The following is a 16,311-nucleotide window of genomic DNA, read 5'->3' on the forward strand; positions in this document are numbered from 1 at the left end:
TATGGTGACAGATGATAACTAGACTTATTGTGGTAATCATTTCATAATGTATAAAAGTATCAAATCACTATGCCATACACCTGAAACCAACATTATATTGTTATGTCAAATATAATTCGATAAAAATTAAATATGAAACAAATCAATTTTTTAAGGTCTCATCTAAAGAAAGACTCAGTGCTGTATATGGAGTCTTCTAAAAGCAGACTATAATATGCTGTAAAAATGTATAAGATTAATCAGTAAGGTTGATAAATACAAAGTCTGACTTAATAGCAGAAATGAATCTCTTTTTTCTCAATGAATTTGTCCTTCATTCCTTTCCATAAGCCCTCTCTGTTACTTAGGAAAGTAGTACATCTAGCCTAGGCTTCTCCAATTTTCAAGGTAGTCAAATTACTAAGGTTATAATTGCAAACACTTATTTAACAATGCTCCCAAGTCTTATTGCTTTCTAAGTACATAAACAATGACATACCCATGGGAAAGTGAATCTTCAAAGAAAAAAAAATAGAAAAATAAGTTTTACTTAATCAACATTTTGGAAAGTGAGGCAAAAATAATAAATATATGACATTTTTTCTATTAGTATGTCATGGCCTCTGATGACACTTCTTATTGATATTATTGATAATTAACAAAAAAAATTTAGCTCTAAGAAGCACAGGAACGTAAGGTGACTTTAAGGGGCAATTAGAAACATCAAGTGCTATGTTTGGCATTAATTAATTAATACCAACATGAATCAGGAGGAAAAAAATATCTGTCCAGTAGCACACATTCTAAAATTGGAACTAGCCTGGAATGAACTGCTGCTCTATTCACTGAGTCATTGCCTGAGGAATTTCCACTTCAGCTCTCTGTTTTGGCTAATTTCCCCACAAACAGATATGTGACCAGCTTCCTTCTTCCACATCCAGTGTAATGTAGTCTCATACTGCAGTTATATCCCTCCATTGTATTGTGTAAACAGGAAAGGGAAGTAGGTCCTGATAAAGATTAATAATTTCTTGGCTTCATTGCAAAGTGAGAATGCCTAGAGTTGAAATACCTTTGTTTTTGCTACCATTTGTAATTGCTTTGCATCGTGGAAATGTAGTGTTGCTTGTCACTAAAGAGAGTTTTATTTTGCTATGGTGGACTTTGTTCCCCTTTCCAAATATGTTAAGCTACTTATATTTTATTCATAATCTTAAATTCTTGCTTGATGACTAATCTGACCCTCACCACATAATTGGTGAATTCTCAGGGTTCACCATGCTAAATTCCAGTTCTCAGTCCTAAATGTCACATGAAATTGATATACTCTTCTTTTCAACTAGTGTACCTATATGAAATAGTTACATTCAAATTAAAGTCCTTGTTTTTTATTTCAGAAAATTAAAATTTGCTATTATGTGTAATATAAGGAAAGGAAATTTTATTTATCTTAACACCATTTATTTATATTCTATAGTTTTCTCTTTCAAAATAACATTTATTTTATATGATCACTTTCATATATAACACTACATCCAGGATTCCAATTTAGAATAAATAAAAATAAAGCATAATTTAAAAGTTATTTACCAAAGAATTTTGCTATAATTATTTAAGCTATCACTCAAATTTTTGTTTAAATTTTAATTTAGGATAGTTTAATCTAACTGCTGTATGCCAGATTAAATTTTAGATTCTTAGAATTTTTGGAAATACCTTTGATAATCTGTGCATTGAATTTTTCCTTATCACGATTTTTAGTCCATACTCTAAGAATGACAGCTAATATTTAATCCTTTATTATTCCAAAATGTAACCATTTAGAACTTGATTATATATTATTTTTCATTGCTTGAGATTTTCTTTCTCTGTCTAGATAATAATGTTTGTGAGCATAACAACAGAAATTGTCAAATATGTGCTCAAAAATGTTTGTTTGAATGAATTGATAAAATATACTTTTGTTTTAAACCTTATAGTATCTCACACAGAGTAGGCACTCAATAATTACCAGCTTCTTAATAAGCTGATAACAATACGAGATATTCCTAAGGGATTCACACTTTATTAGTGTTAAGAATCATTGTCTGGCTTTGTTTAAAACGATGAATTGTTTTCTGTAGGCCAAGTGTTTTTCAGGTCCATAAATGTCAGCAGAAAATTAGAATGAGATGAAGCCTTCTGTCGACAATGCAGGACAGCAAAATTCACCATCAAAAAAATGTAATTGTTAGGTAGTTATTTATGCTACTTATTTACTCCCTCACTCTTTCTTTGGACTCCATTCCTCCTGAGTTATCACCATTAGTGGTAAGAGTAACAAGAAAAAGGAGAAAATATGCTAGGGTATGTAAATAAGAGAGGATGTGATCCCTGTGACTGAGTTCCCACACCACATTAGTTAGTCACAGAGGGGATTATGAGTAAGGAGACCCAAGGATCACATGGAAGTTATTTTTGGACTATTCTAGCCCTATCACTTCCAATCTGAGAAAAATACAGGTAAAATTCAATTTTGCAGTTTATATTGAGGAACTATTGAAATTAATGACTAAGCAGCATCCCCCAAATTCTGGAGAAATGATTTATTATATTACTAAGTACCACATAAAACATCCGTTGAATATCCATAGTAGGGAAGAGAGTAGTAGTAAGAAAGAACTGTCAGACAAAGGTGACATAGCTCATTTTGATGCAGTGTATTCTGGGAGGATATTGTATGAGGTTGAAGAGGCCTGTAAATACTCAAAGGCAAACAAGAGTACAAACGTTGAATATAAATCTGAGAATACATGAGGGAGCCAAGGGAGATGAAATGGCACTCACTGTCTAGCGGTGTGTATAATCCACAATATGTATAGTTCGTTCAGGGATAACTGATTTATCACTTCCCAATAAATTAAACATGGCCTGAACCAATTATCTTTCAATATATATTCTTGAAAAGACTTCAATACCCAAACTATTGTTCATGTTAAAGAAATGTAATTTTTAGTTTCAACAAAAAAAATCTTTAGAGTCATTTCTGATCTTCCTTTTTCTCATAAATGTTTCATATATTCAGTGAGTCACCAAGTTATATTTGTTTCTCCAATTTAGAAACATCTCCAATCTGTCCTTTTCTGCCACAACCCCAGTCCAAACCTTCATCACAAAACCCTGAAATTATTACAATAGACTCCTAAATGATTTTCCTATCATCTCTCCTCATCAAATTCACATTGTACATGTCTACTATATTAAGCTTTCTATATATTCATCATTTGACTTCTCTTCTTAAATATCTTCACTGACTCTTAACCATGTCCAGAATAAAGTCCTATCCACTGTGACTGGTTTTCTTAACTCTTCAGATTGGCTCCATATTGGCAGTCTAAGCCTAACACTTAGCACTTATCAAACAGGCGTCCTGCATTTGAGCAAGGTTGTCTTTCCGTGTTGTGTGGCCAATTCCATTTCAAATTCTTTCCTTGTGCTTTTTTTTTCCTGGCTGGAATTCACCTATTCTCTTATCTATGTAACTAAATCTAGCCATCCATTAAAGCATAGCTACTGCCCCTCCTTTCCCTCCAAGCCATTAAGTCAGTGTCTGAAAACATGCTTGCTGATATTGTTTAGATGTGAAATATTTAATTCCTATGTCCTCTCCAAAATTAAGAAGTAGCTCACATTTTATACCTCTTATCTACATCCCTAGTACTCTTCTACCTTGTATTTTTGTATATAGTCAGTAAATTACTCGGAATATACAATGAGGTCCCTAGCTTAAAAATTGTTACCAAATCAAATCAGATTTGAAAAATATAAAAAATTCATTTGTAATGAGTGCTTTGCTTTTAATATATAGTTGTGGTCTGACAAAGTGCTTGATAACCTGTTCTCTAAATGTGCAAAACACATTTCACTTTCTAAAAAATTGCTAAACAAATCTTTTGTTCAAAAACATAAATTACATAAATTTCAGCTCAGCCTTGTATTTCAATTATCACTATTATCAATATTTTGAATGAGCTGCATCTAAATTAGGTTTTATTATTACCGAATCATCAAATGGATCTGTTTGATATCAGTAATTACTAAGGGATTATGGATATTCCCAAACAGGCAATTAATCAATGCTTTATCTGGAATCAAGGAACAGTCATAAATACCCTTCTCTCATTTTTGCTGGATGGGAATATGAAGTATTTAATCCAGAGAAAAATGACCCTCATATTCTATCAAGTTTCACTTCTACTACTCAAGCCTTTCAATTATGTAATACTATAATGAGACCAGGGTAAAAATGTCAAAATAAAGGTATTTTAACTCATGATATTCATATGTTCAAGAGTCCCCTGGATGCAAACCTTCCTGCCAAGTATTTTGTTACTGTGTTTTCAATTGGCAAAATTTTAATAAACCAAGGACTGAAGAAGCACAAAAAGCAAGTGAGATAACATTAAACCATACCCCATTTTTTTAAATGGCAAATTTATGCCAACACTAACAAAAATGTAACCATTACGTTTGTACTGATACTTTTGACTGTAACTTCATGCTATTTTCACCATCATGTTGGAAAAATGGTATTGAATGGGAAATCTTTTGAACAAATTGACTGAAAGAAACCATGTGGGCCCATAAATAATTACAAGATTTTTATCTTCAAGAAAAGTAAAATCTTTCCTTTGACAATTCCACAGAATAGAACAAAAGCATGATTGTTTTTAATGAGGGATTGAAGAAACAAAATGACAGGATTTTAAAATATTTTTATGGTTATATATATTAACAGATGCTTAAGGCCTGCATGTTCACCTGGGATTTCTGCATTCCTATCTGTAGGAAAAGAAGAATAACTTATTTAAGAGGACTTAACTAATGACAACACATTTCTAAAATGGGCTTAAAAATCCTTCCAAAATGCTGAGGGAGAACTGTTAAACGGTTACAAAAAATCACACTCTGACCATTTCTTTGGATTTCAAATTTATGTATACTTTTTGCTTTTTCACTGAATGAGTACAACCAATTTAAAAATTAGACAGTACAGATGCATTTCAAAATGGCAAATTATAAAGTGCACTGCCAAACTGCTATAATTGTTATCGACAAATGTACATACAAACAGTACTGGGTTAGAATATTTCACAGCAACTAATAGTGTTTGCTAGCCGAACTACATTAAAAATTTTAGAAGAATAAAAGAACTACATGTCTCATAAAACCTTATATAAAACATTTCCATTATTACTTGATTCATATATAAACACACTGACCTCTAAATCCAGAAAATAATTTCTTAATGCACACTCAGACTTGCAGTAAATATTGGGACTGAAAAATGGGCCATGTCCTGAATGGCTGAGAGATGGTGACCATGAAAAAGGCTTACCTAATTTAAAAAAAAAAGAGAGATCATGGCAAGGAATGGAGTGGACATGCTAGAGAATAGGTTGGAGAGGGAGCAGAGCTGGCAGAAGGTAAGAGACATATGTTAATGTGGAATGGAACAAGTGGTTATAAACAAAGTCATCATGAAACTCAGAAGAGTAGAATGAAAGTTGATGTGCATACACACACACACACACAAGAGTTACTAAGCAAGAGTTAGGTAAATTTTAATATGTCTTATAGTTGAAATTTTGCCATAACTCTTAAAATATTGTGAAGATCAAATATAACAGTTGTGAAAGTGCTACATAAACTGTAAAATGCTATACTCAAGTAAGACAGACAATATTTACTCAAAATGCAAAGTAAAACTCTCATTCCAACTCTGGGAGAAGGCAAACAATGAGCTCTCCAGGGCACAGAGGGGAGAAAAACCTTACTCTGGCCTATTCCCAGATTTCCTTGGAACCACAGGCTCTCCGGTCACTCTATAGGATGGCTTTGAATGCAAGAGTAAAGACACTGGCAAAGTTGGCAAAGTCAGAGAATAGTGTGGAGAAAAATCCTTAATCTGTGGAAGAAAGAGATTCCCTTTTCTGTTTCTTAACCTGCATAAAGCATTAGTGCCTGCACATGAGCATGGTGTTAAATTATGCTAATTTCTTTGAGGAAGGGAATAAGAGGGACAGGGAAGGTGTAAAAATTCACTAAAACAGCCAAAATACAAAACATTTTTCTCTCCATACCTAACTACTAGGAGAGAAGAAGTCTACAATGCATCAGGTATGTGTAAATTAAAATAACAGCTTTACACCTAGGGAACTGAGGGTTAGTGAGAGGAAATGACTTAATAAGGCCACTTATTCAACACCACAAAGTCAGTATTTCTGAGCCTGAGTCTCATCAAATTACTGGGACTTTCCCCAACACAGTCTTCCATCAAAAAAAAAAAAAAAAAAGAGGCTACAAAGATAAACAGGTAAAAAGAACCAACCCAGATTTTCAGCTTTCTTCCTTTTTAAGCTCACCACAAGATTTTAGAAACATTTTAGCACTGTGTAAAATTTTCATTAAATTTTTAAAGTTAAACACCAGTTACATCTTCTCATATCATTAACTCTCAATGCATTTTTCATTACATTAGGAGCACATGCAATTGTTAATCATTTTAAAAGGTCTTAAAATTTTCAAGGAAGAGCACAAAATGATGAAAATAGAGCTGGAATGACATTAGAAACAATCTATTCAAACCACCTCATTTTATAAATAAGGAAATTAAGGCTCAGATAGGATAAGTGACTTGCTCAGGGTCACACAATCTGTCAGTTCCAGACTCAAGATCAGAATTTAAATCTCCAAACTTGTAGCCCAGGGCTCTGTTCTTTTTCAAACCTATAAGAAATGACTGCATTTAAACATTTAGTCCAGAATACTCTTAAAATTGAGTGTCATCAATAAAAGTAAGCCATGTGGCAAGGAATGGATAGAGTTTAGTTCATACCAAAAATGAGCTGCCAGTCACTGTGATAAGATCTGTTTCCTTCTGAGACCCATGGTTTCCTGCTGGATTGGAGAATGAAAACTGGGTTTCTTCCTCCTGTCCAAAGAAGTCAGAATCAGGATGTACATTCCATTCCGTTTTGGTTGGCGGCAGTAGTTCTGAGACACTGTTTTCACAAAGGGTGCTCGAAGGAGTCAGAGCGTCTGTGTCTACTGTTAGCTTACTGCTGGGGGTCAAAGCTTGGGGCTCTTGACTCGAGGTTTTCATAGACAAAGAGCTCAGAGATCCTGAAGGCCCCACACTTAGACTGGAGACATCATCCGTATCTAAGGGACTCTGCTGAAAACCAGCGGCTGTCGTTCCAAAGAAGAGTGAGGTATCCAGACTTTGAGGAAGGTCACTGGTGGCCATCAAGGCCTGAGGGTCCACCGCCTGCCCTAAGGAATTATTATTAACAGGGAGGTTCCCTGCCAGAGTTGAGTTCACAGAAGCCACATCAATAGTCAAGATCCCAGAGTTCACCAATGCGGTGTCCAATACTGCAGCAGAACTATTACTGGGCACATCAGAGAAGAGAGACACAAGCTCTGCATCACCGAGGTCATTCTGCCCTTGGCTGGTAAGTTCACTGCTGGGTGTAAGAGAATTTGCAGCTTCTAGCTGAGCTAAGAGATCCTGGCGCAGGTTGTGCCTTTTGGCCATGTGGGTCTTCATGCTGTGCTTAGATGTGAAGAATTTATTACAAGTGGAGACTGGGCATCGGCTTTTCCCAGTGTCCACATCCTGCAAGTGTTTCTTGGAGTGAATGTAGAGACTACTGCGAGCAGAGAACCTGGCACAGCAGCTTTCCACGGGGCACACAAAAGGCTTTGTGCCCAGGTGGGTTATGCTGTGGCCTTTCAGATGTTCGGCCCTCGTGAAAGATTTCCCACAGCCTTCTACAGGACACATGAACCTCCGGTCATCGTCGTGCTTCCTTTTGTGCCTAAGGAGTTTGGACATGCTGGTGAAGTTCCAGCCACAGCCCTCAAAGTCACAAAGGAAAGGTCTCTCACCAGTGTGGCTCCGAAGGTGAATTTTCAACCTACAAGCCTTGTCGTACTGTTTGCTGCAGCCAGGAAAGGAGCAGGAAAAGAGTTCCTGTTCCCTGAAGTGGGCGCGGTTATGGGAAAACAGGGCACTCACTGTGATAAACGTCTTCTTGCAGCCCGAAAATGCACACTGGTAGGGTCTCTCAGGCTCGAAGTGGCTGCGCTGGTGGGCGCTGAGTTTGGCCTGCGTGGGGAAGGTCTCCTCACACACCTCGCATTTGAATGAGTTCTCCTGCTCATGGCCCTTCATGTGTGCTTTGAGGTTATACACCGTGGTGAAGCTCTTGCCACAGCCCTCTGCCGGGCAGCCAAAGGGCCTCAGTTTGTCGTGTGACTGCAGGTGCCTCTTGAGCTTGTACGAGGTGGTGAAGGTCCAGCCGCAACCGCCCAGGGGGCACTTGAAGGGCCGCTGGCCCTGGCTGCTGCTGTGCGTCAGCAGGTGCACCTTCAGTTGGTGCTTCTTGGCAAAGGTTTGTCCGCACTGCGCCTCAGGACACAGGTACAGCACCACGCCCTGGCCCGGGCCTAGCGGCCCGCGGGGACTCTCAGCAGCAACCGGGCCCTCCGCCTCCTCCTCGGGAGCTGGGGCGGGCGCGGGTTCGGCCCGCTCGGCCAGCAGGAGGTCGGGCAGCAGCTCGGGACAGTCCCCAGGCTGCGCGGCGTGCGGGATCCCCGCTTGCGGGGCGATCAGACCCCCGGGCTGCGGGACAGGGGCGACCCCAGGCGCCCAGGCTGGCGGCGGGGGCGTGGCCAGGGTGAGGAAGCCGTTCTCGAAGCGCAACAGCAGGTTTTGTTTGTGAATGGTGACGGTGCCCGCGAAGGCCGCGGCGGGGCTCAGGACTGGGGCGGGAATCGGGGCCAGGGCCGGGACTGGGGCGCGGATAGCGGACAGGGAGCTGGGGCCCAGCGCAGGGCGGCCCTCGGGGTTCGCGCCGCTTTCGTGCCCATGGAATCGTGGGCCCAGCCCGGCCTCCTCCCTCCATAGGGGCCCTGCGGCCTGGCTGGCGCCCGTGGAATCTACGTCTCCACCCACCGGGTCCAGCAGCACCAAGAAGAAGTCATCGCCATCGCCATCGTCGCCGCCGCCGCCGCCGCCGCCGCCGCCGCCGCCACCGCCACCGCCACCGCCAGTGTGATCGGGCCTCGGCACCAACGGGCTAGGGCCCGGGCCCGGGGAGGCCGCGCTGGCCACCTCACGCTGCCGCCCGGGCCCGCCATCTTGGGGGCCCCGGAGCAGCAGGAGGCGGCGCGCGGGGGCCTGGCCGGCCCGCGGGTCAGGACCTCCGTGGATCCGGCCGCCGCCCCCGGGGCTGCCAGCGCCGCCGCCCTGTCGCGACCCGCGAGCCGGGAGCAGCCTCGGGATTTCCATCTCCGCGTCCATGAGGCTCCGCTGGAACCAGAATCGCGGAGGAGGCGCGACCCCGCCCCCTGCCGCGGGCCCGAACACGTTCCTGAAAGGAAAAAAAAAAAAATGTGCAATGCGCAGAAACTGGCCCTATCAGATATAAAAGCGTGTTTAACGCCACCGTGATTTAAATATTCTGGCACTGGGTGTCTAGAACAGAATAGAAAGCCCAGGGGCAGAGCCTCGTATACATAAATAAGTTCCACAGTTAATATTAGTAGGAAATCAAGGAGGTCTTCCCAGATACAGGGGAAGTGGTGCTGGAATGAATACCTTAGCTATCTATCTGCTAAATGCAACATAAATCGGTACCTCACTACCGATTTATGTACCAAAATAAACACACCCCCAGCCCCTCCCAGTGCTAAACATGGTGGTTAGCACTTATCCTGTATTAAACATTGTTTACTGGATGGATGGCTGGATTAATGGATGACAGAAAATTCCTGAGAGAATACGCTATGTGTCAAGACTAAACAACCATAGTGCCACCAATTCCTACTGAAAAGGTTGTCTTTTAAAAAAATTTCCTGAAAATCTTCCATATCCAGAACTGTCTTGAGCAATGTCTTTAGGAAAATTTGTCGCATAGTTAAATTTTTTGTCCTGCTGGTGCAGAGACTAGATTGAGTGGGGCCGAAGCAGATTAGCACTGTTCAGCCTAGAAATGCAAAGCCTGGAGGATAAAACAATTTATATTGAAATCTGGAGAACCCAACCCACTCCTGGATTCTCCCTATAAGGTACACAGCCTAAAGCAACTCTTTGCTCTTCCACCATTGGTTGCACCATGGTAAATTTTATGTCCAATCTCACAGCATGAAGAGGACATTCTACAGCTTACTCTAGATTCTCCAGCACACGAAGGTCTCTGGACAAGAGTACTAGTTAAATGTGATAAAGTTAAACCCTAAGCTACTGCAGTGGACTCTCCTGAGAACAAGGCACAGATGCCTTTTGCATGACCAATAGCCCCAATGTGCCTGCTTGCATTTAAGTGTGGTGACCTAGTCTCACTATAATGGATTTGGCCTGTGATGCCTAATGATCTTATTAATGTTGATGATGATCCTTCAATTTGTTATCAGTGAGTTGGGAATTGATATAAATACAGGGTGAATTAATCTGGCAAGAGAAAGGTTTAGAGTGATGACTAGATTATGGGATACCTATAGTTTAAGTAATCCCTTATTTTCCCTCTTTTAATGATAATGGACACTTGCTAATCTCTTGATTAAAAGTTCAAGTTTTTCATCCATAACAATTCAAACCTCATCAAAATTTCTACATCACATATTTTTCTTTCTATTACATTTTTTGGAGGAAACATTTTTTTCAAATCTGAGGTATAGAGGAATGCATAAAATATATCTGCCAGGCTTAGATAATTTATAAAAGCAAACACCCGTGTAACCAGGACGAAGGTCAAGAAATAGACCATTGCCAGCCTTCCAGAATACATCCACCGTATTCCTCTCAATCACAAACCATACCCTCCCCTATAGATATAGTCGTTATCTTGACTTTGTGATAATCATTTCAGTGCTTTTTTTTTATGACTTCACAACTTTTGTATGCATCCCTAAACAATACAGTTTATATGAAGTTATATCAAAAGAATCATGCTGCATGCTCCCTTTTATGGCTTGCCTCTTTCACTGTGTATCATATTTATTTGAGAGACTCATGATGTTGTTCCTAGTAGCCGTAGATCTTTTGTCTCCATTGTTGACTAGCATTCCAGTGTATGATTTTAGCAAAGTGATTATGATATGATTATTTCATTCTACACTGGATGAACACTGGGTTCATCCAGGGTTGTTTTTAGCTTTTTATTATGAACAATGGTACAATGAACATTCTTGGACATTTTTCATGGGACTCAGGTTTAAAAGTCTCTTGGGTATACATGCAAGAACAGAATCACTGGCCCACAGAGTATGCATATCTTCAGCTTTTCGACACGATGCCAAATTGTTTTCTATAGTGGTTGTACCAATTTACAATCCCACCAGTAACACAGAGAGTTCCTGCTCCTGCACATCTTCATCTACACCAAGTATTGCCAGAATTTAATTTACTGTTTTTTACCACTGCTATTAAGTTTGGGCACATTCTCATGTTTATGAACCTCTTGGATTTTCTCTTCTGTGAAAAGCCTGTTTATGTTCAACTCTTTCACCATTTTTCTATTCTATTTTCCATCTTGTCCTTACTGATCCAATGAGTTCTTTGTGTTTTAAATACCAGTCCATTGGTGGTTATATGTGTGGCCAAAATAGTCCTTTGCTTTGTTGTTTGTATTTTCTCTTGCTTTAGGCCGTGCTTTGTGAACAAATCTTAGTTATAACATACTTAATTATAACATAGTCAAATTTATCATTCTTTTCCTTGTGGTTAGTGCTTTTCTGTTTCAAGAAATCTGTCCCTGCCCTGGGGCAATGAAAATATTCTCTATATTTCCTTCTGAAATATTTGTGGTTTTGCCTTTCACAGTTAGGTCATAATCCACCTACAAGTGATGTTTGTGTATAGTGTTGAGTAGGGTTTCATTTTTTTTCTTCATGTGGATATCTGATTGTCTCAGTGAACCACTTATTGAAAAGTCTGCCCTTTTACTCTTGATTTGCAGTGCCACATGTGTCATAAATCACGCATCTACCTATGTATGGGCTAGTTTGTGTACTCTCTATTAAGTACCATGGCTCTATTTATCTGTCCATTTTAAATACCACATATCAATATTAATTACTACAGATCTATAAACAATTCTGATCTTTGGATAAGGCCACTCAATTCTGCCTTGTTCTTCAAGAATGTCTAGGTTATTTTTGGCCTGTCTCAACTCCACTTATATTATCAATTCATCAGAAAAGTTTCAACCAAAATCTTGTTTGAGGTTCTAATTAAGATTGCGTTGAACTTTTAGATTTGACTCCTTGTCAATATTATGGAATGTTATTGAATAGATATGGTCTATCTCTCCTTTTAATAAGAACTTCCTTAATGTGTCCCAATAATACTTCATATTTTTCCTATAAGAGGACATTTTATCCTAGGTACTTCATATTTTGCAAACACTGCCTTTGAAACGTTCATTTTGTAAATTTGTTGATGGTAAATAGAATACAATTGGCTTCTGTATATTGATATTTTATCCTACAAACAGCTATCTAAACTCTTTTATTGATTCTACCAATTTGAAAATACCTGTAGAATATAGTGTACACAATCATGTCATCTGCAAAGAATGCCAGTCTTACTTCTTCTTTTCCGAGCATTTTATTCCTTCTTTTTCCCCTTACTACTCTTTCTGGGTGTTAGTGGACATTCTTACTTGATGCAGCTCTCAAAAGAAGGCTTTCAGTAATTCCAGGAATGATATTTGCTGTAGGTGTTGTGTTCTGTAGCAATCTGGATCCAATCAGGATATGGAAAGTACACAGTGGACAGGGGAATTTTAACATAAAGTGAAGCATAATGTTTAACATAAAGAATTATTAAACTATGACAAATGTAGAATATATAAGATATAGGAAAACTCTACATGGTATCCTGGGCCTGAGGGAGCATACGCAAGGAAAGACAAACTTGGAATGCGGGTCCCTCCCCAAGACTGGAGGTCACACCTCATTGGAGAAGGTGTAGGAGAACCTACTGGATGGCAGAGAAGTTTTCTGGTTTGCCAGCGCCAGAGCAGGTCTGCAGAACCACAGCTGGTCTACAGTTGCAAGGTAAGCAGGAAGGTACCCTCTGGAGCACATCAGTGTGGACAAGCCACTGCTGGTGGCCAGCATGTAGACGTGTAGTAGGAGCAAGGGTCCTGGTGGAGTTGGAGGCCTGGAGCTAACAATGTCCTATACATAGGATCCGGAGGGCCTTGGTGTTGTAAGGGCTGCAGCCTTGGGAGAAGTACAGGAGGTAACGTTAGTGGTGAGGAGGGGTGGGTCGGGAGAGCAATCAGGGGAAATCAGCGGATAGGTGGCTGGCTTGGAGCACAGGATGTCCCTATGCAGAGGGCCACAGAAAGCCAATGACCAGGCCACACTCGATAGGACAGTTGTTCTGGGTACATGCTTGGGGCCAAGCACCTAGGATATCCTTACACCCACACTTCTGACAGCCAGAAGTCACAGGAGAGCCACTTTCTCCTTCAGTAACATTGTGATCACTTTGAAGGAGAGATGCTTAAAGTAATTCATCCATTATCAGAGAGAAGATATTAAAGGGTGAATTTAGAACAGGGAGAACATTAACAACTGGCTTCATATCCTTTATCAGTTTAGGGGGGTCCCTTCTATTGTTACCTTGCATGAATGGTAGGTACCCTATCTATCATCATATTGTTTCTCTGGTGAATTAATGATTAAAGCAGCAGGACTGGCCACTTCCAGAGTTTTAATAGACTGCTTACAATTCTTGTTGCACCCACGGTTCCCTGGCCTGAAATGAGTTTTGCTGCAAAACCCAGGCTCTGGCACAAAAGGGTGTCATGGGGGTAGGGCAGAGAGCCTGTGAACTCCGCATTCTAGTCCTACCCAGGGCTTGTCTGCTCTACCTGCAAGGAGAGCCTTGGTGTGTGGTGAGATTGCCTCTTCCACCATGAGTGTGCATATCACATGTTCTCCTCAGGAATCTTCCACCATGAGTGTGAATATCACATGATCTCCTCAGGAATAGACTAGTTTATACCTGAAATGTTGCTCTACTCTCTTGGTAGCTGTACCTACCAGGATGAAGATGCTTGGATTCCATTTAAAGCCATGCTCATCAGAGCCCTGTCCATGGAGGAGCAGGGCAAAAGATTCCTGTGTTAGTCTTACAAAGTGTACGTGTTTACCAATGTTGGCAATTTGAGTGCTTTAATTGCACTTTTCTTGATTGCCTTTAGGCTCCAAAATGGACAAAAATTGATGGGGGAAAATGGCACATAATTTTGCCATTCCTAAGTGACAAATGATCTATTCTTTAGTGGTTGGACTGGCATCTTATACTGAGAAGGAGAGACAATTTAATTTTTTTTAAAACTTTTTCTTTCAGTGTGTCCATATTCAATAGATAGAATAAGATACCACTAAATCCAGAGGAAAAATACTTTTTTTAATTATTATTTTTTCTAATAATAGTTGCTCACCCTTGGAATCTTGTACTCTCTTCCTAGTACTTCCAATGTATAAAGCATATTCACTTCTGTTCAGAAGCCACACAAGACAAATTAACCCACAGCCTTCTGTTCTCACACAGGACTGGGCTGGCCTCCTATCCCCGGCACCCTGAGATCTTGAACAGGAGGACCTGAATATGAACAGCAAGTTTATCCTTTAAATGCTGGTTGGACCTGCTGCCCGGGCTCTCTTAACTGCCACCCTGACAATGATGAGACACAAATGTGAAATCTGAAACCTGCTCACTAACAAGAGGAGCAGCTCTCTAGGCCTGCCACTTGGGAAGCTGTCACCACCAGGCATCCAAGCAGGAACTCTCACTTGGTAGAAATCACTGAGAACCAGGTTTTGCGGAGATAACACACCTCTAGTCTGTGGTTTCTGAAGGTGGGCTGTGTAGCTGCAGCTGCTGTGTCTCTCCCTGCAGGAGGAAGTTGAACTTGGGAGCTCCCCACAAGGCATAGGCTGGGCGAGACCCATCAAGGCTCACATCTTCCCACTGACAACCAGAATGACCCCACTCCTGAACCCCAGCAAAAGAGTAACAGTCCCCCTGCTGTGTAACCGCTCAAGGATACATTCTTATTGACTGCCATGCTCTGGCTGAGGATGCAGAGCAAGAGCTGAGTTTTAGTAGTTCCTGAAAATTCACGTAGTTGTTTCTCCCTGGTTCAACTGAGAGAAGAGAGGACGGTGCCAGGGTACACTCTGTCTTTACTCCTGGGGGCCAGCTCTGCTTTGGGCGAACTTGACAACTACTTAACCACAGAAACCTTCCCCATGCTCTGCATCTGCTCTCAGAATATAATACAGTTTCTGAGGATGCCCAGGCTTCCTTACATTAAGCTCCAGTTTCCCCTCAAGAACTGTATGGGTGAGAGAGTTTTCATTCACTCTCCCTTTCTTCTTACTACAAACACCCCAAACCACACTCAGGGATTGCATGGCCACTCCAAGACTTCACCCAGGTCCCGATTCTCTGCCATCTGCAAGCTTGGCGCATTCTGACTGGCTCAGAGGAATTTGATCTCAAGAAAAGTACTCATGGGGGCAATCCTCTCCCTAGAGAGGATCTCTCTGGGACCAGGAAATGAACCAGGGACTGATGGCCTGAGTGCTCCTCTGGAAAAATTTTCACTGTCTGCCAACAGAGGACGTGGCTGAGAGGGACTGTCCTAGTTATCTGCTCAGCAGGGAACACTGAGGACCTGACCCTCTGTCTTCCTTATCTGTTGGAAGTTTAACCCTCTTCATATCCTGACGATGGTTTAGCGTCTCAGAACGATACATGCTATATTTCACTCGTGAACTGGTGACGATGGGAAGAAAAAAAAATGAAATCGCCATCTATCCACATTTATTTTCAACTTCTGTTCATTTCACTGTTGTCCTCACCTCCCTCATCCCTCTTTTAGGAGTTTGCTCCCCAGGGCCCCACACCACAGTTAGACAGCCTCACATGGGTCTGGGCTTTGGATTTGAGTTCTCTGTGAGGTAAAGTTTGGACTCAGGCTCAGCACAGAGGGCAGGACCTAGAGTGAAAAGATTCACAAGCTAGATTGCTACTTTGGTCAAAAGAAACCTTTTCCTTGTAGCCTGCTCAGCAGGAGGGTCACTGGTTTTCACATCATTTATCCCGCACATGCAGACGTAACGTGCTTGCTTCAAAGCCCAGTGGACTCATAGTGAATCTCCAGAGTAATGTATGACAATTTTACTGAGGCTAGAGCTGCCACTGACCATCTTTGACACAACAGGGAGCAAACCTGTCTTACCATATACAGGTGTACCTTG

The 16,311-nt window shown here is 41.0% G+C and overlaps 1 protein-coding gene across 1 annotated transcript; it reads right to left on the reverse strand.

Annotated features, from left to right (window-relative positions):
* Nucleotides 1-4,749: 4,749 nt before the first annotated feature.
* Nucleotides 4,750-9,328, reverse strand: LOC114905661 (zinc finger X-linked protein ZXDB-like). Its single transcript, XM_029240014.1, has one exon. The coding sequence runs from the start codon at nucleotides 9,326-9,328 to the stop codon at nucleotides 6,851-6,853; it is 2,478 nt and encodes an 825-aa protein (XP_029095847.1). The 3' UTR covers nucleotides 4,750-6,850.
* Nucleotides 9,329-16,311: the final 6,983 nt, after the last annotated feature.

This window comes from Monodon monoceros, unplaced genomic scaffold, assembly GCF_005190385.1.
Source record: "Monodon monoceros isolate NGI ecotype Baffin Bay Population unplaced genomic scaffold, NGI_Narwhal_1 Super_Scaffold_22, whole genome shotgun sequence".
NCBI classification, from domain to species: domain Eukaryota; kingdom Metazoa; phylum Chordata; class Mammalia; order Artiodactyla; family Monodontidae; genus Monodon; species Monodon monoceros.